The 22643-nt window shown below is 42.9% G+C and overlaps 1 protein-coding gene across 12 annotated transcripts in view; it reads left to right on the plus strand.

Moving 5' to 3' along the window:
- The window catches only part of SCMH1 (Scm polycomb group protein homolog 1), a 178387-nt gene that overhangs the window by 139340 nt on the left and 16404 nt on the right, over positions 1-22643 (plus strand). For all 12 annotated transcript variants that reach the window (XM_032431609.1, XM_032431592.1, XM_032431641.1 and 9 more), the window contains 2 exons: positions 14669-14869; positions 16650-16841. In XM_032431609.1, coding sequence (XP_032287500.1) covers positions 14669-14869; positions 16650-16841 — 393 coding nt within the window. The remainder of the gene's footprint in view (positions 1-14668; positions 14870-16649; positions 16842-22643) is intronic.

Raw genomic sequence — 22643 nt, forward strand, 5'->3', positions numbered from 1 at the left:
AACAAACAAAGCCCTGGCTGATTTTTTTTAACATCATCGGTGGTGGCAAACCTTGGTACTCTGAGAGTAAACTTGATTTTGGAGACCAACCAATGAACATTTGATTCAAAGCACAGTGTGGTTTGAGTGGCTGCAGTGGGCAGGTAGTCAATCAGGGCTATGATTATCTGTTTCCATTTCATAAACCAGCCATCTGTGAAGGTAACTTTAAAAGAGCTACACCACTGGAATAGATAGTCTCCCAATGGGAATGCTAGAAAGAACAATACTCATTTCTTATGTGTAGAGATACGTGTGTGAAACCTTACTCTAGTTACTCTGCAGATCCTCCACCTTCTTTAAAGAAGTTTAAGCAATTGGAATGGTCCCCAGAGAAGTTAGCATAGTCTTTTTCTAAGGAGTTAAGTATGTCTCCAACCCAAATCCTAGAACGTTAGAGCTTGAAGGGAAAGCCAATTCTAGTTTCTTCTCCACATAACCTTTGGAAGACCACATAGAGCCTGCCTATGGTATTTATGTCCAGCTCTAGTCAGGGTCCTATTACATGATTTCTCCAAATATATCATCTGCATCTAGCTCCAGCCAATTACTGGGTTTGCTTAGTCCAAGAGTGTCTTTAGATTAATGAACAGTGGTCTTTGCCCCAAAGCTCTGTGGATGAAGAAGAAAAAACAGATAAACACCTTGGTAGAAATATTGATTACGTATGTTTTCCAGCCTCATGGCATGACCCCTAGATGCCTGTATATTTGCTTGGTTTTCCCACATCATTCTAGATACCACTAAGGTGCCTGTGTGCCTTTTCAACAGTACCCAGATAAGACCCACAGCAGTGGGAGCTTCATGACTGTGCCACATTATTCCATTTAAATGATGCAGATTCCGTTTAAATCTGGCAGTCGCTGAGCTGGCATCCCTCTCTCAGCCTGAATCTCAGAGCTTAGGAAAAGTGGGAACTTACTTCGTATCTCTGTTTCCTGCTCCTGGACAGACTATAGCAGTTTTGACTTTTCATTGTCTGGCCATCCTCTGCCTGGGCCTCGGCTCATTCTGTGTGACCTTGACCTCACTTCCCTTTCTGAGCCTCAGTTTCCACACTTAATGCAGTGGAAGGATTAGTTGAAATTACCTTTTACAGACCCTTCAAATGTTAACAGTAAAAGCTATCATGGATCGAAAGGTGTGTGCCACACTGTATCCTTTATACCTCCCTTTCATTTTTTTACCTGAACAGCACTTTTTAAGAGTTAGTTGTATTTATTTTTTTTAATAATTTTTTTTATTTCTTTGAGAGAGAGACAGAGATAGCAAGAGAGAACATGAGCAGGGAGGGGAGGGAGAAGAAGGCTCCCCGGTGAGCAGGGAGCCCAATACGGGTGGGGCTCGATCCCAGGACCCGGGGATCATGACCTGAGCAGACGCTTGATGGACTGAGCCACCCAGGTGCCCCAAGAGTTAGTTTTATTTTTATCAGAGTTAATACATGCTCATAATTTAAAGGAACAATAGGTTTTTAAGAATTATGACAAAAGCAAAACAAACTGGCCCTCTTTTCCCCCGTCATTTACTTCTCCCCAAATGCAATCACTTTTAATTCAACTGATTCTTTTATTTACCTCCATATGTTGTTTTTATGTTTATATTTTATGCATAATTCAGGTATTTTTTAACTGACAACCCACTTTAGAAGTTGAAGATTTAACTGTTCTTAACCTCCTTGTCCCTTACCTACCCACATATACTTCCCTATCTTAATACCGTGATATTATCATTTTGATTAGATTGAAATTCAGTGTTTTGTCATTGTAATTTGTGGAATGCTGTTTTCAATTGAGCCAAGTAGTGTACTATGATTACTTTTCTTTTGTTGCACATTTTGTTTTCAAAGTAAATCTTGTTGATTTCTTTATGTGTTTTTTTTGCTAGTACTTATTAATTCAACCTAAACTCTCTTACTACGTACCTCTCTCATTATGTTCAAGCACATTATATATTCTATCCGTATCAGACTCTCAAAAAGAAGTCTCTTCTGAAGCCTTCTGAGTTCCTTGACATCTTCTTCACCTCCCTTTCATATTATTCCCAGTTTGCTCCTTCTCTTTGTTTTCCCATGTAAATCTTAGATTGCATGTTTAATTTTACATGAAATTTTTTTTGTTTTCTTTGAAGCTTCTCTTCATCCCTAGTGTTCTGCAGTCTCACCTAGGATGAGACACTGCCATGCTGGACCCTGTGTGTGCCCATCCTTTCTTTAGTTTCTTGAGTTTTTCTTAAATTCTTTCGTCAGTAATTTTCTCCCACTTCTTTGTCTCTCTGCACTCCTCCTGGCACACGTTATTCAGAGGTTGAACCTCTTGAACTTGTTCTGTAATATTCTTAACCCTCTTTATTCTTACCCCTATTCTCATTGACTTTTTGTTCAACTTTCTTCAAAGCTTTCCTCAACTCTGTTTTCCAAACTTTGTGTTGAGTTTCTCGTATTTAGTATCTTACTTTTAAAGTATCATTATCCATTATTCTAGTGGCATTTTCCAAAGGGTGTTTGGTGGAAAGCCAGTCCTGCAAAATGATCTGCATAAAAGAATTTTACATACATTTAGGAAATTTGTCACATACAGTTAGGAAAGGCTTATACTCTACTTTCCCACTCTGGGATATTTGCATCTGCTATGAAGAGCTCTTTTTTGTTTTCTGAATTTTTTACTCAACTGTTTTTTTAGGTTCACAGCAAAATCAAGCAGAATGTCCAGAGGTTTTCCATATACCCCTGCCTCCACACATGCATGGGCTTCTCCATTATCACCATCCCCCACCAGAGTACAAAGTACATTTGTTCCAAGTGTGAAACACTTGAACCTCCATTGAAACATCATTAGCACCCAAGGTCCATAGTTTACATTAGGGATCGCTCTTGGGGCTGTACATTCTATGGGTTTTCACAAATGTATAATGACATGTATCCACCATTAGAGGATAATACAAAATAGTTTAACTGCTCTAAAAATCCTCCATGCTCTGCCTATTCATCCGTCCTTGTCCCCTAACTCCTGGCAACCACTCATCTTTTTACTGTCTCTATAATTTTGCCTTTTCCAGAATGTCATGTAGTTGAAGCCATGCAGTATGTAACCTTTTCACATTGGCCTTTTCACTGAGTAATATGCATTTAAATTTTCTTCATGTCTTTTTCATGCTCGTTTCTTTTTAGGGCTGAATGATATACCATTGTCTGGCTATACCGCAGTTATCTAGTCACCTACTGAAGGGCGTCTTGGTTCCTTCAAGGTTTGGGTAATTATGAATTAAGTGGCTATAAACATCCATGTACAGGTGTTTTTTTGTGGACATAAATTTTAAATTTCTTCGGGTAAATACCAATCCTTTGGAATGAGATTGCTGGATCGTATGGTAAGAGCGTGTTTAGTTTTTTAAGGTACTGCCAAGCTGTCTTCCAAAGTGGCGGTACCATTTGCACTCCCACCAGCAATGAATGAGAGTTCCTTTTTCCACATCCTTGCCAGCATTTGGTGGTGTTAGTGTTCTGGATTTTGGCCATTCTAATAGGCATGTAGTGGTATTTCATTGTTTTAATCTGTATATCCCTAATGACATACAGGGAAAAGCATCTTGTCATATGCTTATTTGCTATTTGTGTATCTTTGGCAAGGCATCTATTTAACAGCATTGGCCCAGTTTTTAATTGGGTTGTTCATTTTCTTATTGTTGAGGGTTTTTTTTAAATTCTTTGTATATTTTGGAAAACAGTTCTTTATCAGGTATGCCTTTTGCAGATATTTCCCCCACTCTGTGGCTTTTCTTCTCATTATCTTGATTGGGTCTTTCACAGAGCAGAAGATTTTACTTTTAATGAGTCCAGCTTATCAATTATTTCTTTCATGGATCGTGCCTTTGGTGTCTTATCTAAAAAGTCATTGCCATTCCTGAGGTCATCTCATTTTTCTCCGATTTTATTTTCTCAGAGTTTTACAGTTTTGAATTTTACACTTCGGTCTGTGAACTATTTTGAGTTAATTTTTGTGAAGGGTATAGGGTCTGTGTCTAGATCCCTTTTTTTTTTTTTTTCCGCATATAGCTGTTCAGTTGTTTTAGCACCACTTGTTGAAATGACTACGTTTTTCTCTTTTGTTTTGCCTTTGTTCCTTTGTCACAGGTCAGTTAGCTATATCTATGTGGGACTATTTCTCAGCTTTCTATCTGTTCCATTGATCTCTTTGTCTATTCTTTCACACTGTCTTGAATACTATTAGCTTTATAGTGAGTCTTGAAGTTGGGTAGTATCAGTCCTCCAAACTTGTATTGTGTTGGTTGACTAGAGTTTTTTTGCCTCTCCATATGAACTTTAGAATCAGTTTGTCAGTAGCCACAAAATAACCTGCTGGGATTTTGATTGAACTTGCATTGAATCTGTAGATCAAGTTGGAAGAAACTGACATCTTGACAATATTGAGTCTTCCTGTCCATGAACATGAGATATCTCTCCATTTATTTAGTTTTCTTTCTTTTTATTTTGTTTTATTTTATTTTATTTTATTTTATCCTAAATGTACTCTTTAATCCCCATCAGCTATTTCACCCATTCCCCCCAGCCTCCCCTCTGTCAACCAAACTCAGTTTATTCTCTATAGTTAAGAGTCTGTATGTTAAGAGGTTTTTTTATTATTATTATTTCATTCATCAGAGTTTGTAGTTCTCCTTATATAAGTCCTGTACATATTTTGTTAGAGTTATACCTAAGTATTTTATTTTTGGAAGTATTAATGTAAATGGTACCATGTTTTTAATTTCAAATTTCACTCATTCCTTACTGTTACATAGGAAAACAATTGACTTTTATGTATTAACCTTGTATCCTGCAACCTTGCTATAATTGTTTATCAGTTCCAGGAATTTTTTTTGTCAATTCTTTCACATTCTCTACATAGACATTTGTGTCATCTGTGAACAAAGAGAGTTTTATTTCTTCCTTCCCAATCTGTATACCTTTTATTTCCTTTTCTTACCTTATTACATTAGTCAGGACTTCCAGTACACGATAAAAAGTTGTGGTGGGATGCCTGGGTGGCTCAGTTGGTTAAGCGTCCAACTCTTGGTTTCAGCTCTGGTCATGTTCTCGGGGTCGTGAGATCAAGCCCTGCATCAGGTTCCACATTCAGCGTAGAGTCTGCTTGAGATTCTTCCCCGCCCCGCCACAATTTCTCTCCCCCTCTGCTCCTCCCCCTGCTCACTCTGTCTAAAATAAATAAATACATAAAATCTTAAAAAAAAAAAAAAAAAGAAAGAAAAGTTGTGGTGAGAGTGAACATGCTTACCTTGTTCCTGATCTTAGTGGGAAAGCTGCTAGTTTCCTACCATTAAGTGTGATGTTAGCTGAAGTTTTTTTCTGGATAGTTATCAAGCTGAGGAAGTTCCCCTCTGTTCCTAGTTTGCTGAGAGTTTTTATCATGAATGGGTCTTGGATTTTGTCAGATGTTTTTTCTGCATCTATTAATATCATGTGATAGCTTTTCTTTAGCCTGCTCATGTGACGGATTACATTAATTGATTTTTAAATGTTTTGAACCAGCCTTGCATACCTGGGATAAATCTCATTTGGTTGTAGTGTATAATTCTTTTTATATATTGTTGGATTTGATTTGCTAATATTTTGTTGAGGATTTTTGCATCTATGTTTATGAGAGACATTGGTCTGTAATTTTCTTGTAATGTTTTTGTCTGGTTTTAGAATTAGAATAATGCCAGCCACCTAGAATGAGTTAAGAAGTATTCTCTCTGCTTCTATTTTCTATAATTAGTAAAACGTATTTCTTAAATGCTTAGTAGAATTCACCAGTGAATCCATCTGAGTCTGGTGCTTTCTATTTTGGAAGATTATGAATTATTGATTCAACTTCTTTAATAGATACAGGCCTATTCAGATTATCTTTTTCTTCTTGTATGAGTTTTGACAGATTGTGGATTTCATGGATTGGTCCATTTCACCTAGATTATCAAATTTGTGGGCCTAGAATTATTCATAGTATTCCTGTTTTATCCTTTTAATGACCATGGATCCATGGTGGTGTCCCCTCTTTTATTTCTGATATTAGTAATTTGTGTCATCTTTTTAAAAAATTTAGCCTGTCTAAAGGCTTATTGATGTTAATCTTTTCAAAGAACCAGCTTTTGGTTTCATTGATGTTTTTTTTCTTCTGTCGACTTCCTGGTTTCAGTGTCATCGATTTCTGCACTAATTTTTATTACTTCTTTTTTTATGCAAACTTTAGATTTAATTTGCTCTTTTTTTCTAGTTTCCCAAAGTAGAAGCCTAGATTATTGATTTCAGATCTTACTTATTTTCTAATGTACACACTCAATGCTATATATTTCCCTCTATCCACAGCTTTTGCTGCATCCCAGACATTTTGATAAGTTGTATTTTTATTTTCATTTAGTTCAAAATATATTTAAATTTCTTTGGAGATTTATTCTTTGGCCTATGTGTTATTTATAAATATGTTGTTTAACCTCCAAGTATTGGGGGATTTTCCACCTATCTTTCTGTTACTGATTTTTTATTTAATTCCATTGTGGTCTAAGAGCAAACATTGTATGATTTCTATTCCCTATGAATTTGTTGAGGTATGTTTTATAGCCCAGTATATGGTTTGTCATCATGAATGTTTCATATGAGCTTGAGAAGAATGTGTGTTCTGCTGTTGTTGAATGATGTAACCTATAGATATCATTTATATCCAGTTGATTGATGATACTATTGTGTTCAGCAACATCCTTACTAATTTTCTGCCTGCTGGATCTGTCCATTTCTGAGAGAGGGATGATGAAGTCTCCAGTTACAATTGTGGATCCATCTGTTTATTCTTGGAATTCTATTAATTTTTACCTCTCATATTTTGATGGTCTGTTGTTAGGTGCATATACAGTAAGAATTGATATATCTCCTTAGGTAAATGACCTCTATATCATTATGTAATGCGCCTCTTTATCTACAGTAACTTTCCTTGCTCTGTAGTCTGCTACATCTCAAGTTAATATAACTATCCCCACTTTCTTTTAATTAGTGTTAGCATGGTATATCTTTCTCCACCCCTTTACTTTTAATCTATATGTCTCTTTATATTTAAAGTGGGTTTCTTGTAGGCAACATATAGTTGGGTCTTGTTTTTTGATCCACTTTCAGAATCTCTGTCTTTTTATTTATTTATTTATTTGAGAGAGCAGAGTGAGCAAGAATAGGAGTGGGGGGGGGTGGGGCAGAGGGAGAAGCAGGGAGCTTAGCAGGGAGCCCAATGCAGGGCTTGATCCCAGGACCCTGGGATCATGACCTGAGCCAAAGGCAGACGCTTAACTGACTGAGCCACCCAGGTGCCCCAGAATCTCTGTCTTTTAATTGGTGTATTTAGACCATTGATATTTAAAGTGATTATTGATATAGCTAGAAAATATCTACCATATTTGTTCAGTTTTCTATTTGTTGCCTTTATTCTTTGTGCCTATTTTTGTCTTCCACTTTTTCTCTACCTTTGGTGGTTTTATTTGAGCATTTTATATGATTCCAATTTTTCTCCTTTTTTAGCATATGTTATACTTCTTTTTTATTATTTAGTGATTACCCTAGAGTTTACAATTACATTTATAACTAATCCAAGTCTACTTTCAAATAGCACTGTACCACTTCACAGAAATAATAACATGTAATCCTAATCCCTCCTTTCCATCCCTCGTATGATTGCTATCATTCATTTCAGTTGTACAGAAGTGTAAGTAAGCATGTGTATATATACATAAACATACACAATCAAATACATTGCTGTTAAGAATTAGAAAATTAAGTTTCTATTTTGCTTTCATCTATTCCTTCTCCAGTGTTCTTCCTTTCTTTATGTAGATTTTAGTTCCTGATCCATATTATTTTCCTTCTCTCTAAGGAATTTCTTGAACCTTTCTTGCAAGGTAATCTACTAGCAACAAACCCCCCCCCCCTTTTTTTTTTTTTTGGTCTGAGAAAGCCTTTACTTCTTCTTCACTTTTGAGGGATAATTTTGCAAAGTACGGAATTCTAAGTTGGGGGTGTTTTCCTTCAACACTTTAAGTATTTCACTCCAGTCTCTTCCTGCTCACATGGTTTCTAAGGATGTAATTTTTAGTGTTGCTCCTGTGTAGGTGAGGGGGCTTTTTGCCTCTGATTTCTTTCAAGACTTTTTCTTTGTTTTTGATTTTCTGCATTTTTATATAATATGCCTATTGTAGGGGGTTTCTTGGTATTTATCATGCTTGGTGTTCTCTGATCTTCTTGGATCTGTGGTTTGGTGTCTGATATTAATTTGGGGAAATTCTCTGTCCTTACGTCTTCAAAAATTTCTTTTGTTCCTTTCTTTCTTCTCCTTGTGGTATTCCTACTGTGTGTAGTGTTCCCACAGTTCCTAGATAGTCTCTTGGTATTTTTTTTTTTTTCTGTCTTTTTTTCTCTTTGCTTTTCAGTTTGGGAAATTTCTATTGAGATATCAAACTCAATGATTCTTTTCTCGGCCATGTCCACTAATAAGTCTACTAATGAGTCCATCAAAGGCATTATTTTCTGTTACACTGTTTTTGATCTCTAGCATTTCTTTTTGATTCTTTCTTAGAATTTCCGTCTTTGCTTACATTGCACATCTGTTTTGCATGCTGTCTACTTTATCCTTTAGAACCCTTAGCATATTAATCATAGTTCTAAATTCCCAGTCTAATAATTCAACATCCCTGCCATGTCTGAGTCTAGTTCTTATGCTTTCCAGCCTAAGGCTAGTTTCTTATGCGTGGGCTTTAATCTTGTGCTCTGTCTCTTAAAACTGCAGCTTTTGCCTTTTAGTATACTTTGTAATTTTTCTCTTGATAGTCAGACATGATGTACTAGGTAAAAGAAGTTGTTGTAAATAGGCCTTTAGTAATGTGATGTAAGGTGCTGGGGGAGGAAGAAATATTCTATAGTCCTATGATTAGGTCTCAGTATTTTGAGGGGCCCATGCCCCTAGACTGTGAACTTCACCAGTATTTATTATCCTCCCTTCCCTTAGGTGGGACAGGATGGCTGGAGGGGGCTGGAATTGGGTATTTTCCTTCTTCCGGATAGGTTAGACTCTGATCAAATCCTGGCAGGATTTGATAAAATAGCTCTGGTAAAATAGTTTTTCCTGAGGGCAGGCCTTGTTAAGAAGAGTAGAACACTCTGACATGTTTTTAAATGGTTCCTTTTCTGCACTCGCTGCTGGAAGCATGAGGGGATTTTTCTCCAGTATTCACTATGAGAACATTGGTAGAGCTCCTGAAGATAACTCACAAAAGTGTGGGACATCCCCCTCCATGACTGGGTCCACCCCTGGAGTCTTTAACTCTCAGACTTGTCCACACTAAACTTCCAGCAATTCATCAGTTACAGTTTAGATTTTCCTACCTTGGCACTAGTTACTGTGGAGGTTTCTGCTCATGGGTTTCTGCTTGGTAAAATGTGATTTTCTGTATTCACCTATCTCTCCAAACTTGGGTGGCAGCAGTTTACCCTGTGACCTCACTTCTCTGATAGATCTAAAAAAGATTATTAATCTTTCCATTTGTTCAGCTTTTCACTTGTTGTTTGGTTGGAGTGGCCACTTCCAACCTCCTTATATACTGAACCATTCTCTGATGTGTTGTTTGTTTGTTTGTTTGTTTGTTTGTTTTTTAACAACCTCTGATTTCATGGGTGCAGTACGAAACTGAAACAGGACAGTTATAAATATCTTCACAACCTTAAGATTAGGAAGGATTTTAAAAAATAAGACAAAAGCATAAACTATAAAAGAAAAGGTATATAACCTTTTATATACCAGAAAAGAGTGATATCAATATATTCAACTATATTAACAATAAGACAGCTCATCTCTCTTCCACATGGCATCATTTGGGGTGGCTCAGTTGGGGCTGGAGAATCCAATTCCAAGATGGTTCATTCACATGGCTAGCAAAATTGGTGCTGGCTCTTGGTTGTTCTCTACATGGACATCTCCAAAGGGTAGCTTGGACTTCCTCATACCATGGTGGCTGCATTCCAAGAGCAAGTGTCCCAAGAGACAGGAAGTGGAGGCTTCCATTTTCGTAAGACTTAAGCCCCCAAATCAGCATAGCATCATTTCCACCATATTCTACTGATTAAGCAGTCGTGGAGCTCAGATTCAAGAGAAGAATAGACCCTACTCCTTTATGAGAAGAGGGTCAAAGTATTATGGACCATATTTACAAACCACCTCACTCTACTCTCTGGACATAAATTACTTACGTTTTTCCCACTTGGGAAATTTATTCTTCTTGCAAGATTCTCCATTAAAAGTCCCATCCCTTTATAACATCAGGCTCTGGATCTAGGATCTCATCATCTAAATCAGATCCACGTGCAAAGGAGACCTCTCAGGTGCAGATTCTCAAGTGTAGTAGCTCCTTGAGTGTAGTTCTTCTCAATCTGAAGATCTGTGAACTAAAGAAAAACATTGTCTGCTCCCCACATACCCAACATACAGTGGTGGGACAGGCATAGGATAACTTACAGATAACACCTGTTCAAAAGGGAGCAGTGACTGGTCTGTAGAAATTCTGAAATCCAGCTGGGCACATGTTGCCAGTTCTTTAATTATTAGATCCAATACTACTTTCCTGGGGTTGTTTTCCATGGGTCTTGGTTTTGTCTCCTGAATCATCTTTCCTTTTCCATAGGAAAACTGAGATTGCTTTCTTGGTCTTCGTCCCATCTATAAAAGGTTTGGGTCTTAAAGGATTCTTTTCATTTTGTACCATTTCTGTCCCTTTGAGTCTGAGCTGGCAATGCTTCCACCAGAATGGCTCTCTTGGAAACTTGAGGGATTTTCTATGAATGCTATTGAGATTTCCTTCATTAGACAAAACCACACCTTGAACCTTCTGAAGCTAAGCCCTTCTCTACTTTGGGCTTCCTGTATGGCTGCTTTGAGACAATGCCCTTGAGATTCTTAAAAAACTTACCATTTAAGGGAGAGAATCTGCAAAAGTGGCCCTTGAGATTCAAGGGCTTTTTGGTCAGAAAGAGCATGAAGCATACATAGTCTTAAATCATTCTGGCCCCTTAACAAAATATTTTATTGCCCCATTCTGGATTTGACCCTTTCTTAATTTAGAATTGTTTGTCTTCTGAAAGGACTGGAAATGAGAAGCACTTTATTTGTGGACTCTGTGAGTCCTGGGCTTATTTTTTATGCGGTTTTTTTGTTTGTTTTTTTTTAAGCTCATCTCTCTCATTTTGCATTTTTGTCATAGGCAGTAAGAAGCCACCTGGCACTTTCATTACTTTTGTCTGAAAATCTCTAGCTGTTTCACTGAGTCCACCAGGTACATTTACTTCCTGGTTCCAGGTTACTGCAGGTGACAGTTTGTCAAACTCTACATCACTACGTAGCAAGTGTCTCCCATCCTCCATCTTCCAGTAAGATTTTCCTCACTTGCCTTAAGCTCTCCCTGGCAGCCTCCTCAAAACCTGTAGGTGTCCATTCTCAAGTTTCTCAGGAAGCATTGTCAGGCTGGACTAATAGGGATAGAGATGGTACAAAATGAAAAGAATCCTTTGACCCCCAACCTTTAAAGGCTTCTCTTCAAGCCCCTTTATGCTTTCACCCGTACCCTTTTTGGGGCCCTTTATTGCTTTTTTCTGGTACCACAATCCCTTTCAGTAATCTTTTGCTACATAGCAAACCACCACCAGACTTCATGGCTTAAAACAACAATGTGGGCAGGGCGAGGTGGCAGTCACTTGCGTCGTTCCATGCAGTGTCAGCTGAGGTGGCTTGACTAGGATCAGAGGACCTCCTCCCACCATATGGCTGACAAGTTGGTTTTGGCTGTTGATTTCTCTCCACATAGACCTTGCCACAGGGTGGGTTTGCCTCTTCACACATTTAGTTAGGTTGAGTGAATGTCCCAAGAAAGAGGACATGGAAACTGTCAGCTTCTTAGTTAAGCCCTGGGCCCAGAAACTGGCACAGTGTCATTTCTACATAGTCTGTTGGTCAAGTATCACAGAGATCGATGGAAGGGATGTCAAAGGTTTGGGAGCCGTGTTTTTTATTTATTTATTTTAAGTTTTTGTTGTTGTTGGGGTGGGGGGGGGAACAACTTTTTTAAACTGCCACGGTCTTCTAAAGGTTTTATAGCTTAGGGGTGTCTGGGTCGCTCAGTTGGTAAAGCATCTGCCTTCCGCTCAGGTCATGATCTTAGAGTCATGGGATTGAGCTCCGCGTCAGGCTCCCTGCTCAGCGGGGAGTCTGCTGGAGATTTCTCTCCCTCTCCCGTACTCATGCTCGCTCACTCTGTCTCTCAAATAAACAAGTAAATCTTTAAAAAAATAAATAAATAAAGGTTTTATAGTTTGCCTTTTATATTTCACCCTTTAATCCATGTAGAATTTCTTTTTTGTAGTTATCACTGGACTGGTTATATTTTTTCCTTTTCATGTGTTTTAATTAAGGAAAATTTATGTGCAGTGAAATGTACATGTCTTAATGTACAATTAGATGAGTTTTAATCTGTGCAAGCACCATGTAACCACAACCCCAGTCAAGATAAAAATCATTTCTACCACCCCTAGAAGTTACATCATGCCTCCTTTCAGTCACCCTTCTCTCCTACCTTTTTTTTTTTTTAAAGATTTTATTTATTTATTTGTCAGAGAGAGAGACCACACGCACAAACAGGGGAAGGGGCAGGGATGCGGGACTCGATCCCAGGACCCTGGGATCATGACCTGAGCCGAAGGCAGACGCTTAACGACTGAGCCACCCAGGCATCCCTCTCCTACCTTTATTCTGATTTCTATTCCTGTAGATTAGACTTCCTTGTGCTTGAACTTAATATATAAATGGAATTATACTCTATGTACCTTTTGTATCTGGTTTCTTTGACTAAAAATAATGTTTTTGAGAAGCACCCTATCAATAGTTCATTCTTTTGTACTGCTAAGTGCTATTGCAATAAATGAATATACCACAATTTGTATATGTATTCTCTTGTTGACAGACATTTGGGTTGGTTCTAGTTTTAGGCTGTTATGAACATAGGTTGCTATGAACATTCTTATGGATGTCTTTTCATAGATCTAGGTCTTCGTTTATTTTAACTACTCTTCTTACCTCTTGGAGTTCCTACATTTTTACTTGTTTTGTTTTCAGTGAAAGAGTCATATCATGACATGCAAGTCCTAGCTGTTTCTTAACAGACGTCACCCAGTCCTTCTTTCATTAGATCTGCCTTCACACCCACCTCCAGAGGTACCTGCCCATTCTTCACTCTTTTGTGAATTATAAGATGAAACAGCTGGGTTCTCATCTTTGCCCATTCTTGGTTAAGGATTCGGCTTTCTTGGGTCTACTCAGTCAATTGCTACTTGGATTATCTACTCTCCAGCTTCCAAAATTTTAAGCTGTCTCCTTTATTGTGTGACTCATTTTGGAGGGTTTTAGGAGAGAACAGAATTGAATGTGTATTTCAGTTCATCTTGCTTACCCTTTACTTTTCCCTTCCTTCTTTTCCGCCTGTCACCTTCCACATCCTGCCTTTCTCTTACTATTTTCCATTTCCTTCTCTCCATCTTGCTTTCCCTTCGAATCAGGTGAGGAGTCCTCAGACAGCATGTTGCACAGCTTCCTCACTTAACAGAGGCTAAAGCTGAGGCCCCCTGGATGAGGACGCAGTCCGTCCACAGCCAACACAGCTACCACTCTTAGCTTTTTTGCCTTTAATAGCAAGAAAGACCTTTTGCCCACCTGTTCCTCCTTCAGCCATGTGAGAAAGCAGAGTACCCTGCTCAAGTAGGTCCTAGAAGGCACATCAGAAGAGAGGATGTCATAGCTGAGCAGGCTGCTGTGGGTCCTGTCCGGAGACCAAGGAAGCACCTCTGTTGCAGACTGCCTCATACTCCCGTGCCCCCTCTGTCCCCCACCCAGCAGCATGCCAGCTAGGGACTACAGTAGGAGAGTGCCCAGCCGGCCGACAGGGGAAACTGCTGAAACACACAACACTCTCTGGATGGGCCCCTCCGGCCCTTTCTGTGGTTTTCTTCATTCCCATGTTTGTCTATTTTACTACTTTCTTTGGGCCTGGGTGTTAATGCAGAAGATAACAAAGGGACTCTGAGGCCCAGAACAGAAACCAGGTGACCCATGGTGTGACCATTCTAAGTGCAAGGCCAAACACACACACACATACACACTCCGGCTGACATTGCCATGGCCCCTACCACTCCTTACACATGTAATAGGAGATACAAAGACTGTGTGAGGTGACCGAGTCCTGAACATGAAAGGACATACATCTGGGGAATTGTTTAGATTCCCTTTTCAGTGCACAGAAGACAAAGTACAAGTTCTGTGCCTTGGCTTTTGGTCTGGGCTGTCCTTCCAGCAGGCTGTGTTCCCAGAGCCTTTGGTCATGCAATTTGGGCTGGTTGCAGCTGGACACAGCCACCCTCTGCCCCCTCCCAGGGTTTCACCAGCCTAGCAGCTGAGAATCCTGCTAGGGACCAGAGCCCAGAGTGTGTGAGACAGAAGAGAGCACTGTTCTGTCACTTCTGTACCCCGGACGCTCTTTAAGCTGCTTTGACTCTTTGTCTCTGCAGTTTGTATTTACTTGAACAAGAATGGCAGCCCGGGCCCCCACTTAGATAAGAAGAAGGTCCAGCTGCTCCCGGACCACTTTGGGCCAGCCCGCGCCTCCGTGGTGCTGCAGCAGGCTGTCCAGGCTTGCATCGACTGTGCGTACCATCAGAAAACCGTCTTCAGCTTCCTGAAACAGGGCCACGGTGGCGAAGTGATCTCAGGTAAGCACCCTGGGGCTGGTGTGGCCTCCTAGCCAGGGGGGCAGGCCTTCTCCACTGGCTGATTTCTGGCAAGGCCTCCTGGTTCCCACTTCACGCCTACAGGCTCTGGAGAAATGGGAAGGGATTCCGTTCCGCCGAGAGTCCTCCTTTTCAACTCCCGGAACCCCTCTGAGCGTTATGCACACCTCTGCCAAGTAGAATACCCACGCAGACTCTGCTTAACCAAGCCTCTAGGCAGACTCCTGTCCTGTCTGCCTGCTCGGCCTCTGCATACAGGAAGTAGATGTGTGTTGCTGTAAAGGCATTCCAGAAGAAAGAATCCAGAGGGGCTACACTGTGGCAACAGGAGCTTCTCCAGACTGCCACAGGCTCCTCTGGCCTCGGGGGACCACGGGACTCTTGTCATGTTCTTCTCACTCCTTAGCTGCCCGGTCCTAAGCCAGCCCTGTTACAAGAAGTTGAATCCCAGGGCAGAGTGGGAAAAACCATTCCCTCTCTCTGTCTCCTGCTCTGATTCAACTGTACTGTGTTCTGTGTTTTTTGTTTTCACCGAGAATATTCACTTTTCCTGTTGTGCCATGGTTCTGTTTCAATGTTCCCAAGTCCAGAACCCCACTCCTTACCTACCAAACCTATGAAGACTTGACCTGGAGCCTTTCGGTCTCAACTGCACGATACTGCATAGTCCCCCACCCCTTCCCTCTAGCAAGTTGCAATATCCAGCCTCAGGAGAGCCAGCTGACATGGAAGACCCCAGGAGTACCTGTATTCTTGTAGAAGACCCCATAAGTAACTGTATTTTGTTAGCACACCTTTAGTGAGCCTTTATTGTATGTCAGAGGTTATTTCCAGACCCTGCCAGGGGAGGGGGAGGAGAGATGACAGGGGAGAGGGGTTCTAATGTGTGAGAAATGCATGCAGGGTAGTGGGAGAGCCCAGGTGAGGGAGCAGTTGGCTGTGTGGAGGATGAGGGCAGGCATGGAAGGCATTGTTCTAGGAGGCTGAGGACTGCTGGGAAATCAAGCCTTCCTTTCCTTCTGAGGCCGAGGCTTCTGTGCAGTAGCCTGCAGGGACCCGCCCTGCTTTGCCGCCTCTGTGGAGTTGCTGCCACCCACAACTTTTCTAGGGTTCTTCTTGTGCCCTGAAACTGGATCCTGGGAATGGCCTATCTCGCCATTTCCTTGCTGCCCTGAGACAAATGCAAAGGCCTTCTGCTTTGTAAGGATTATACAGATACTTCTTGAATAGAAATAGATAGGGAGTAAAATAAAACCAAGCGTGGAATGGTTCCAAATGTTGCTGAAACTCTAGTGCCCTCCTACAGCTCAGATCGTGCACCTAAACTGTTGCTGGCAACAGCTATATTCTCCTCGTCTGCCCAGTTTCTCTGTTCTTGGGCAGTTCTTATGGAAAGAGAACCCGAAATGAGCAGATTTCCTGGAGAAAACCCAGCCAACTGATGGAGCAGATAGAGTTATGTTCACAGTTGTTTTCACAAGTTGAGTAAAATCACTTCAGAGCCCAGGTGCACCAGACCTGGCCTGGCCACTCCCATTTCAGCAAGCCCTTTGGAGTTGGAGGCAAAAATCAAACCCTTGAGGGAGGGAGGGAAGTGGAAGGGAGGGGAAGGGAGGGGAAGGGAGGGAGGGAAAAACCCAGGCACTGATTGCTTTGTGTAACCAGGTAAGCGGGAGGCAAGCAGGAAGCTGGGCTCCTCCTGCCCCTCGCTGCCCTGCACTGCCAGGCTGACGTGCTCAGCCCTGTTTCCTTCATTCCACAGCCGTGTTTGACCGTGAACAGCACACTCTCAACCTCCCAGCCGTCAACAGCATCACCTACGTCCTGCGGTTCCTGGAGAAACTCTGCCACAACCTTCGCAGTGACAATCTGTTTGGCAACCAGCCCTTTCCACAGACTCACTCGCCCCTCACCACCACCGAGTATAGCCACAGCCACGACAGGTACCTACCAGGTAGGAGCTGGGATGGGGCCTGGGCTGAGAAGGGGGCACAGGGCTAGTCGCAGCGCCGGCCGGGGCCCGGGGCCGGCCCTCACACCTGCCAGCCCGGCACCCACGCTCCAGAGACCTGGCTTTGCGTCCCTCGCCTTGGCCGCGGCGCCCGGGACTCCTTGGTCCCTTGCCGACTCTGCTCTCTCCAGCGTTTTGTCTCCTCTCTCTAGGGTTAACCTTCTGTCCTCTGGATTTTTATCCCTAGAAAACGGTGGTTCACAATTCCCTTTCTGAGCCCCACGCGGCCTGGGGAGCCACCCCGAAGTCACAGCACCCCTCCCCGGGCGAAGCCGGCAGCAAACGCCTAAGGGAGCTCTCCCTTGGTGACAGGAAGGTTTAGTCTCAGGCCACAGATTAGGAAATGTGCTCCCCGGTGATTGGCCGCCTGCTCTTTCCTTTGGCCCGTGGCCCTAGCTCCTCCAGCGTGCTCGTCTAGCAAGTCAATTCGAGCTGGAAAATCGCTCTCTCAGTTAGCAGAGCAGACCCGCGGAGGCCGCGTGGCCGGGCCGGATCAGTGACCAAGCACTTCCGAGAGAGGTTGTGGAGGGAAGGGAACTGAGCGTTGCTCACCTGGAGCCCGGGACCCAGCATGACAGGGAGGGGAGCAGAGCTCGGCCCCACACGTAGCAAGTAGGTCGTGGAGAGAGAGGGGCCTCGTCCTGGGCAGAGGAGCGGAGAGCTGGTGTGGTCAGCGGGCCATGCTGTCCGTCGCTGAGGGAGCCGAAGTCTGAAAGGTGCCCCCTCTGACCTGCCCGAGTCTTGTTCCCATGCTGCCTCCCCCAGCGTCTTTTTATCATTCTCTTAACTCACTCCTGATAAAAGTGCCACTTCTTGAGAAGGTGCCTAGGGAAGTGACTGCTCACCCAGCGCCCCAGCCCTGCCTCCATCTAGACCTCTGCACCCCAATGAGCATTGCTCCTATGACTTGCGTGCAGGGCAAAAAGACAACCTGAATTTCAAATACTCCTCGGGAGGGCCAGACTGGCCTGGTCCCTGCAGACAGGTCTGTGCCCCCTCACTGCTCCATTTCTTGGGAGGGAACTTCTTCTCTAACCTGCTCTCTTGCTTGCTTTCATCATCAGAATCTGAGAAGAGAAAAAAACGTTCTTAGCATGTTGCACTGGGGGACTGGGCTGGGCACGGTGGCGGTGGGGCAGACAAAGGCAGCAGGTTAAATATCCCTAGCTGTTGGCCTTCAGGAACTCTGAACTGCACTCAGTAATGAAAGTGAGGCCTCCCTGAGCTTCTGCAGGAATGGATACATGAGAGGGGATCGTGTACACTTAGGCTAGCTGCTAGTCTAGAGAGAGATTTCTCCAAGAACCAGGAACCCAGAATTCTTCAGTGGAGTGGCAGCATTAAGAACGAAGAGAATCAAACTAGTAGCAGCGGGCCGAGACTGGCAGGGATGTGCGCACTGGGCCTGCGGTCATGGAGGGAGTTTGGAATAGAGGCCTGAGGTTTCCTGGGAATTCTGTTCCAGTTTGCATCTCTCTGATTCAGCTGCCAGATAGGAGGAAGCAAGCTTTAGCCACTCTGCCCTCTTGCCTCACCAACATGAGACAAAGACCAGGTTATCACATTCCACCATTGGCTGCCCCTCTTCCTGCCCTCATTTTCAGACAGATTCAGCCAACCCTCTGGGCCTTCCTGTGCTCACTCTCTAACTTCTGTGTCCCATCCTGGGTGCTTAGCAACTTGGCTGCTCTCACCCCAGTTTCTGTTTGCTTCCCTGAAGTGAGCGTTCTAATTGTGCCCAGACAAGCCAGAGCTTTGCCTAGATTTCTCACTCCTCTGTGCTCCTCCGCTTATCTTTCCCTCCTGCTCACCTGCCTGCCTGCCTTCCTGACTCTTTGCTCCACCTCTGATCATCTGTCATTTCCTGTGCTTTCCTGATTACTTACCCCCGCCTCTGCCAAAGAGTCTGATCTGCACAGGGCTATCTTTTGCTTTGCCCCTTGGATCTGGGGTTTCTCACTCCCACCCTTCTGCCCGGCTACACACTTCTGCTAGTTCAACATCCAGAGCTACCACCTCTCTTATCTAGGTACTTACGGAGCCTTCCCATCCCCTGCCCTGTAGCTTGTCTGCACACTACCCTAGCCCTTAGGGTCTTGGCCGACGGACCATGCACTTCTGGTATAGCAGATAAGTCATCAGATGCAGATCCCATTAGACTTCCTCACCTGAGGCGAGACTTGACTTTTTTCCTCCAGTGTTTTATTTTGAAAAACTTAAAACCTACAGAAAAGTTGTACAGATGGTACCGTGAGCAAGCCTGCACTCTTCATCCAGATTTACCACCTCACCTTTTGCAATATTTACTATACCTGTTTTCTAAGTCTGTGTATTTTTATTTACTGAACGATTTGAGAGTTAACTGCAGATGAGAGACTTGATCCTTAATAAACTTCCGGGTGTCTCCTAGGAGCAGGGAACACAATACTATTCTCGCACTCAAGAAATTTAACATTAATAAAATCTACCAGCTGATATATATAGTCCATATCAAGTTTCCCCAGTTGTCCCAATAATGTCGTTTTAGCTGTTTTTTTCCCCTAGTCCAAGATCCAGTGAAGGACCATCCACTACATGTAGTTGTTCTATCTCTTTACTTCGCTTTTTCTGCAGCGGCTTCTCAGACTTCGTTTTCTACCTTCCATGCCATGCCCTGGGCATTTTGGAAAGTGCAGGCCGGCTGTCAGCCACTCTGCGCCAGCCACTGTGCTGGCCTCTGGTGAGCCAGAGGCGGACCGGCTCCATCCCCGCTGGGAAAGCGTGCCCGCGGAGAGGGGCCTGCAAGGACACGTGCGTGTGGGGTGAGCCGGAGGGACGATGAGCAAGGTGAAAGCAGACGGCAAGCAGGGTTCCTGGGGGGAGACAGTGTCAGATCAGGGTCGCTTCTTCAGAACTCCCCACGCGGCTGTGTCAGGTGAGAGGCCTGTGAGGGTTAGGTGAGAGAGAGCTCCTTCGGGCCCTCAGAACTGACAGCATGAGACAGGAGATGGCTCATTTAGCTGGTCCCAGGGACTCTTCCTCTCAGCTGTAACTGAAACCACCCAGCATTCACCTCTGGGTCTGCTGCTTGGGGATTGCCCAGATTCCTCTCTGCTGGAGGAAGAGGTTCATTTGTCCCATGGCAGTAAGTTCCTTGTGCCTGTCTTTCTAGTTACCATCCTGGTCTTCTGAGCTTATAAAGAGGTTCTCCTGCCAAAATCCTAAAATTCACAGGATTAAAGCCAAATAATGGTGAAATCTGTTAGGATGCCCCTTCATCCCCATGCAGGGTTTCCTCATAGAACTGTCAGAGTTCTAAGATGACACAAATGTTCATAATTAATAGAACTGAGTCCGTTCTTCAGTCAGTCACTCAACCCAGATTTTATTGGCTGCACGACACCAAGTTCTGGTTTAGGCACGGAGGGTTCCACAGTAAACAGGAGGCCAGGTCCTTACACCCAGAGTTCACAGCCTGGTAAAGAAGAGGAACAAATAAGCAAACAGTTAATTTGTGGTGATATGTACTTTCATAGGACAAGTTCAAAGTTCAAAAGTTCAAACCAGATGTCAGGGAAGACTTTCCAGAAAATATATCTAAGCTTCCACCTGAAGCAGCAGGATAACCCGGTGAAGATGCCACAGACCCAAGATGATGGAGGAAGGGAGTGATGAAGAATGCTCCAGTTGACTGACTAGCATTTGAGACCGTGAGGGACAGAGGATCAGAGGAACCGGATGTCTGGCACAGCTGAGATCCGCAGTGGCAGGGAGGCTTGTGGGAGACAGGGCTGAGGTGGAGACAGTGGCCCAGTCGGAAAAGCTAACTGACCACGTTGGTGGCTTTATGTCACTGAGCAGCGAGGACCCAGGGAAGGGACATAGTCAGGCCTGTGCTTCAGAGAGGTGGCTCAGGATCCTGTGTGGGAGATCGGATTGGTGTGGAGTGACACAGTAGGCAGGGAGACTAGCTGGAGGTTTGTGTAGGACTCTGTGAGTCCTCTTAGATTTGGGGATAATCCTTTCCTTCAGTATCCAAATCTAAATAACATAAAATGAATCCCCACCCCACATAATTCAGACTAGGTTTCCTGCTCTGACTCAGTTCTTATCCCCTCTTTCCCTGACCACTCTCCTAGCTGACAGTCTCTCCCTAAGCTGCTTTGCCCCAAACATTTGATCCAGTTCCTCAGCCTTCATTTCCCTAAGGAAAAAACAAATGCAAGGCTGTTGAATGTAATAAACTTATAATGAAGTTTTTTTTGGGGGGGAGAGGGGGGGCAGAATTGCCACAAAGAATAGAAAGCATTTTAACATTTTTGTTTTATCTTAATGTTTATCAGTGGGGTGCCTGGGTGGCTCAGTCGATTAAGCGTCTCTTGATGTCGGCTCAGGTCATGATCTCCAGGTCGTGCGTGGGATCCAGCCCTGCATCAGGCTCCACTCTCAGCAGGGAGTCTGCTTGAGACTCTCCCTCTCCCTCTCCCCTCCTCCTCCCCCCCCCCCCCGTTTGTGCTCGCATGCGCTTTCTCCCTCTCTCTCTTAAAAAAAAAAACAACTTTGTGTTAATGTGTTAATGTTTATCAGCTGTTACAGGATATATCTTAACTGGCCTCTTTAACCTTAGGCCTCAGCCTGCTGCCATTTCTGGGACCCACGCTGAGTTTGGGGGATTTTCCTCTCTGTTCTCTATTCCTTCTATCCCATACCTCCTTCTTTTCCAGCTACCAGCAGGCAACTCCAAATTACTTTATCATGTAAAATAATTTCATTTCCTTTGGTCTCAGCTTTCCCCAGCCTTATCTTTCATAACCAAAATTATATAAATATAGCAATATAATTATATAAATGAAGAAATCATGTAGCCCACCCAGATCTACACTTTCAACAACTCAGAGAACAAAGACCGACGCTATTGGTGGGGCGATTTGTGCCATCTTTCCTGTGTTTCTTTTCTGCCTTCCTGTGGATTAATCCAGCTTTTTTATTATTTTGTTCTATTTCCTTGTTGGCTTATTAGCTGTAACTCTTTATTTTAGTCATTGCTTTAGTTTATATTATACATTTCTTACATATCACTATCTACCTTAAAACCATAATCATATCCCTTTACATACCGTGTAAGAACCTTACGCCAGTGTGCTTGCACTTCCCACCTCCTGGCCTTTGTGCTATTGTCACTGTACATTTTACTGCTCCGTATATTTTTAAATAGGTGATTATCTCTTTTTTTTTTTTTTTTTTTTTTTTGTAGAGAGAGGGAGAGAGGTGGGGAGGCAGGGCAGGAGGAGAGGGAGAGAGAGAATCCCAGTGCGGGGCTCTATCTCACAACCCTAAGACCACAACCCAAACTGAAATCAAGAGTCAGTCACCTAACTGACTAAGTCACCCAGGTGCCCCAATAGGTAATTAATTATCTTTTGAAGACTTTTTTAACATAAAAGAAAAAATATTCTTTTAATAAGAAAGAAAAGATTCTTTTTTATTCACCCTTTCATAGTTATCATTTCTGGTACTCTTCATTTTTTCAGTGTAGAGCCAGAGTTTCAGATCCCCTTCCTGCCTGAAGGACTTTACCCTTAGCATTTCTCCTTTTTATGGTCTACTGGACACAAATTCTTTCAGCTTTTGTATCTTTGAAAAAGTCTTTTTTTAACCTTTGCTTTTGAAAGATACTTTTGCTGAGTTTAGAATTGACTTTTGTCGTTCAGCACTTTTTAAAAGATGTCACTCCATTGTTTTCTGGTTTGCATTTTCTCGATGAGA

Source organism: Phoca vitulina, unplaced genomic scaffold (genome assembly GCF_004348235.1).
Source record: "Phoca vitulina isolate PV1807 unplaced genomic scaffold, GSC_HSeal_1.0 scaffold2, whole genome shotgun sequence".
Classification (NCBI taxonomy): domain Eukaryota; kingdom Metazoa; phylum Chordata; class Mammalia; order Carnivora; family Phocidae; genus Phoca; species Phoca vitulina.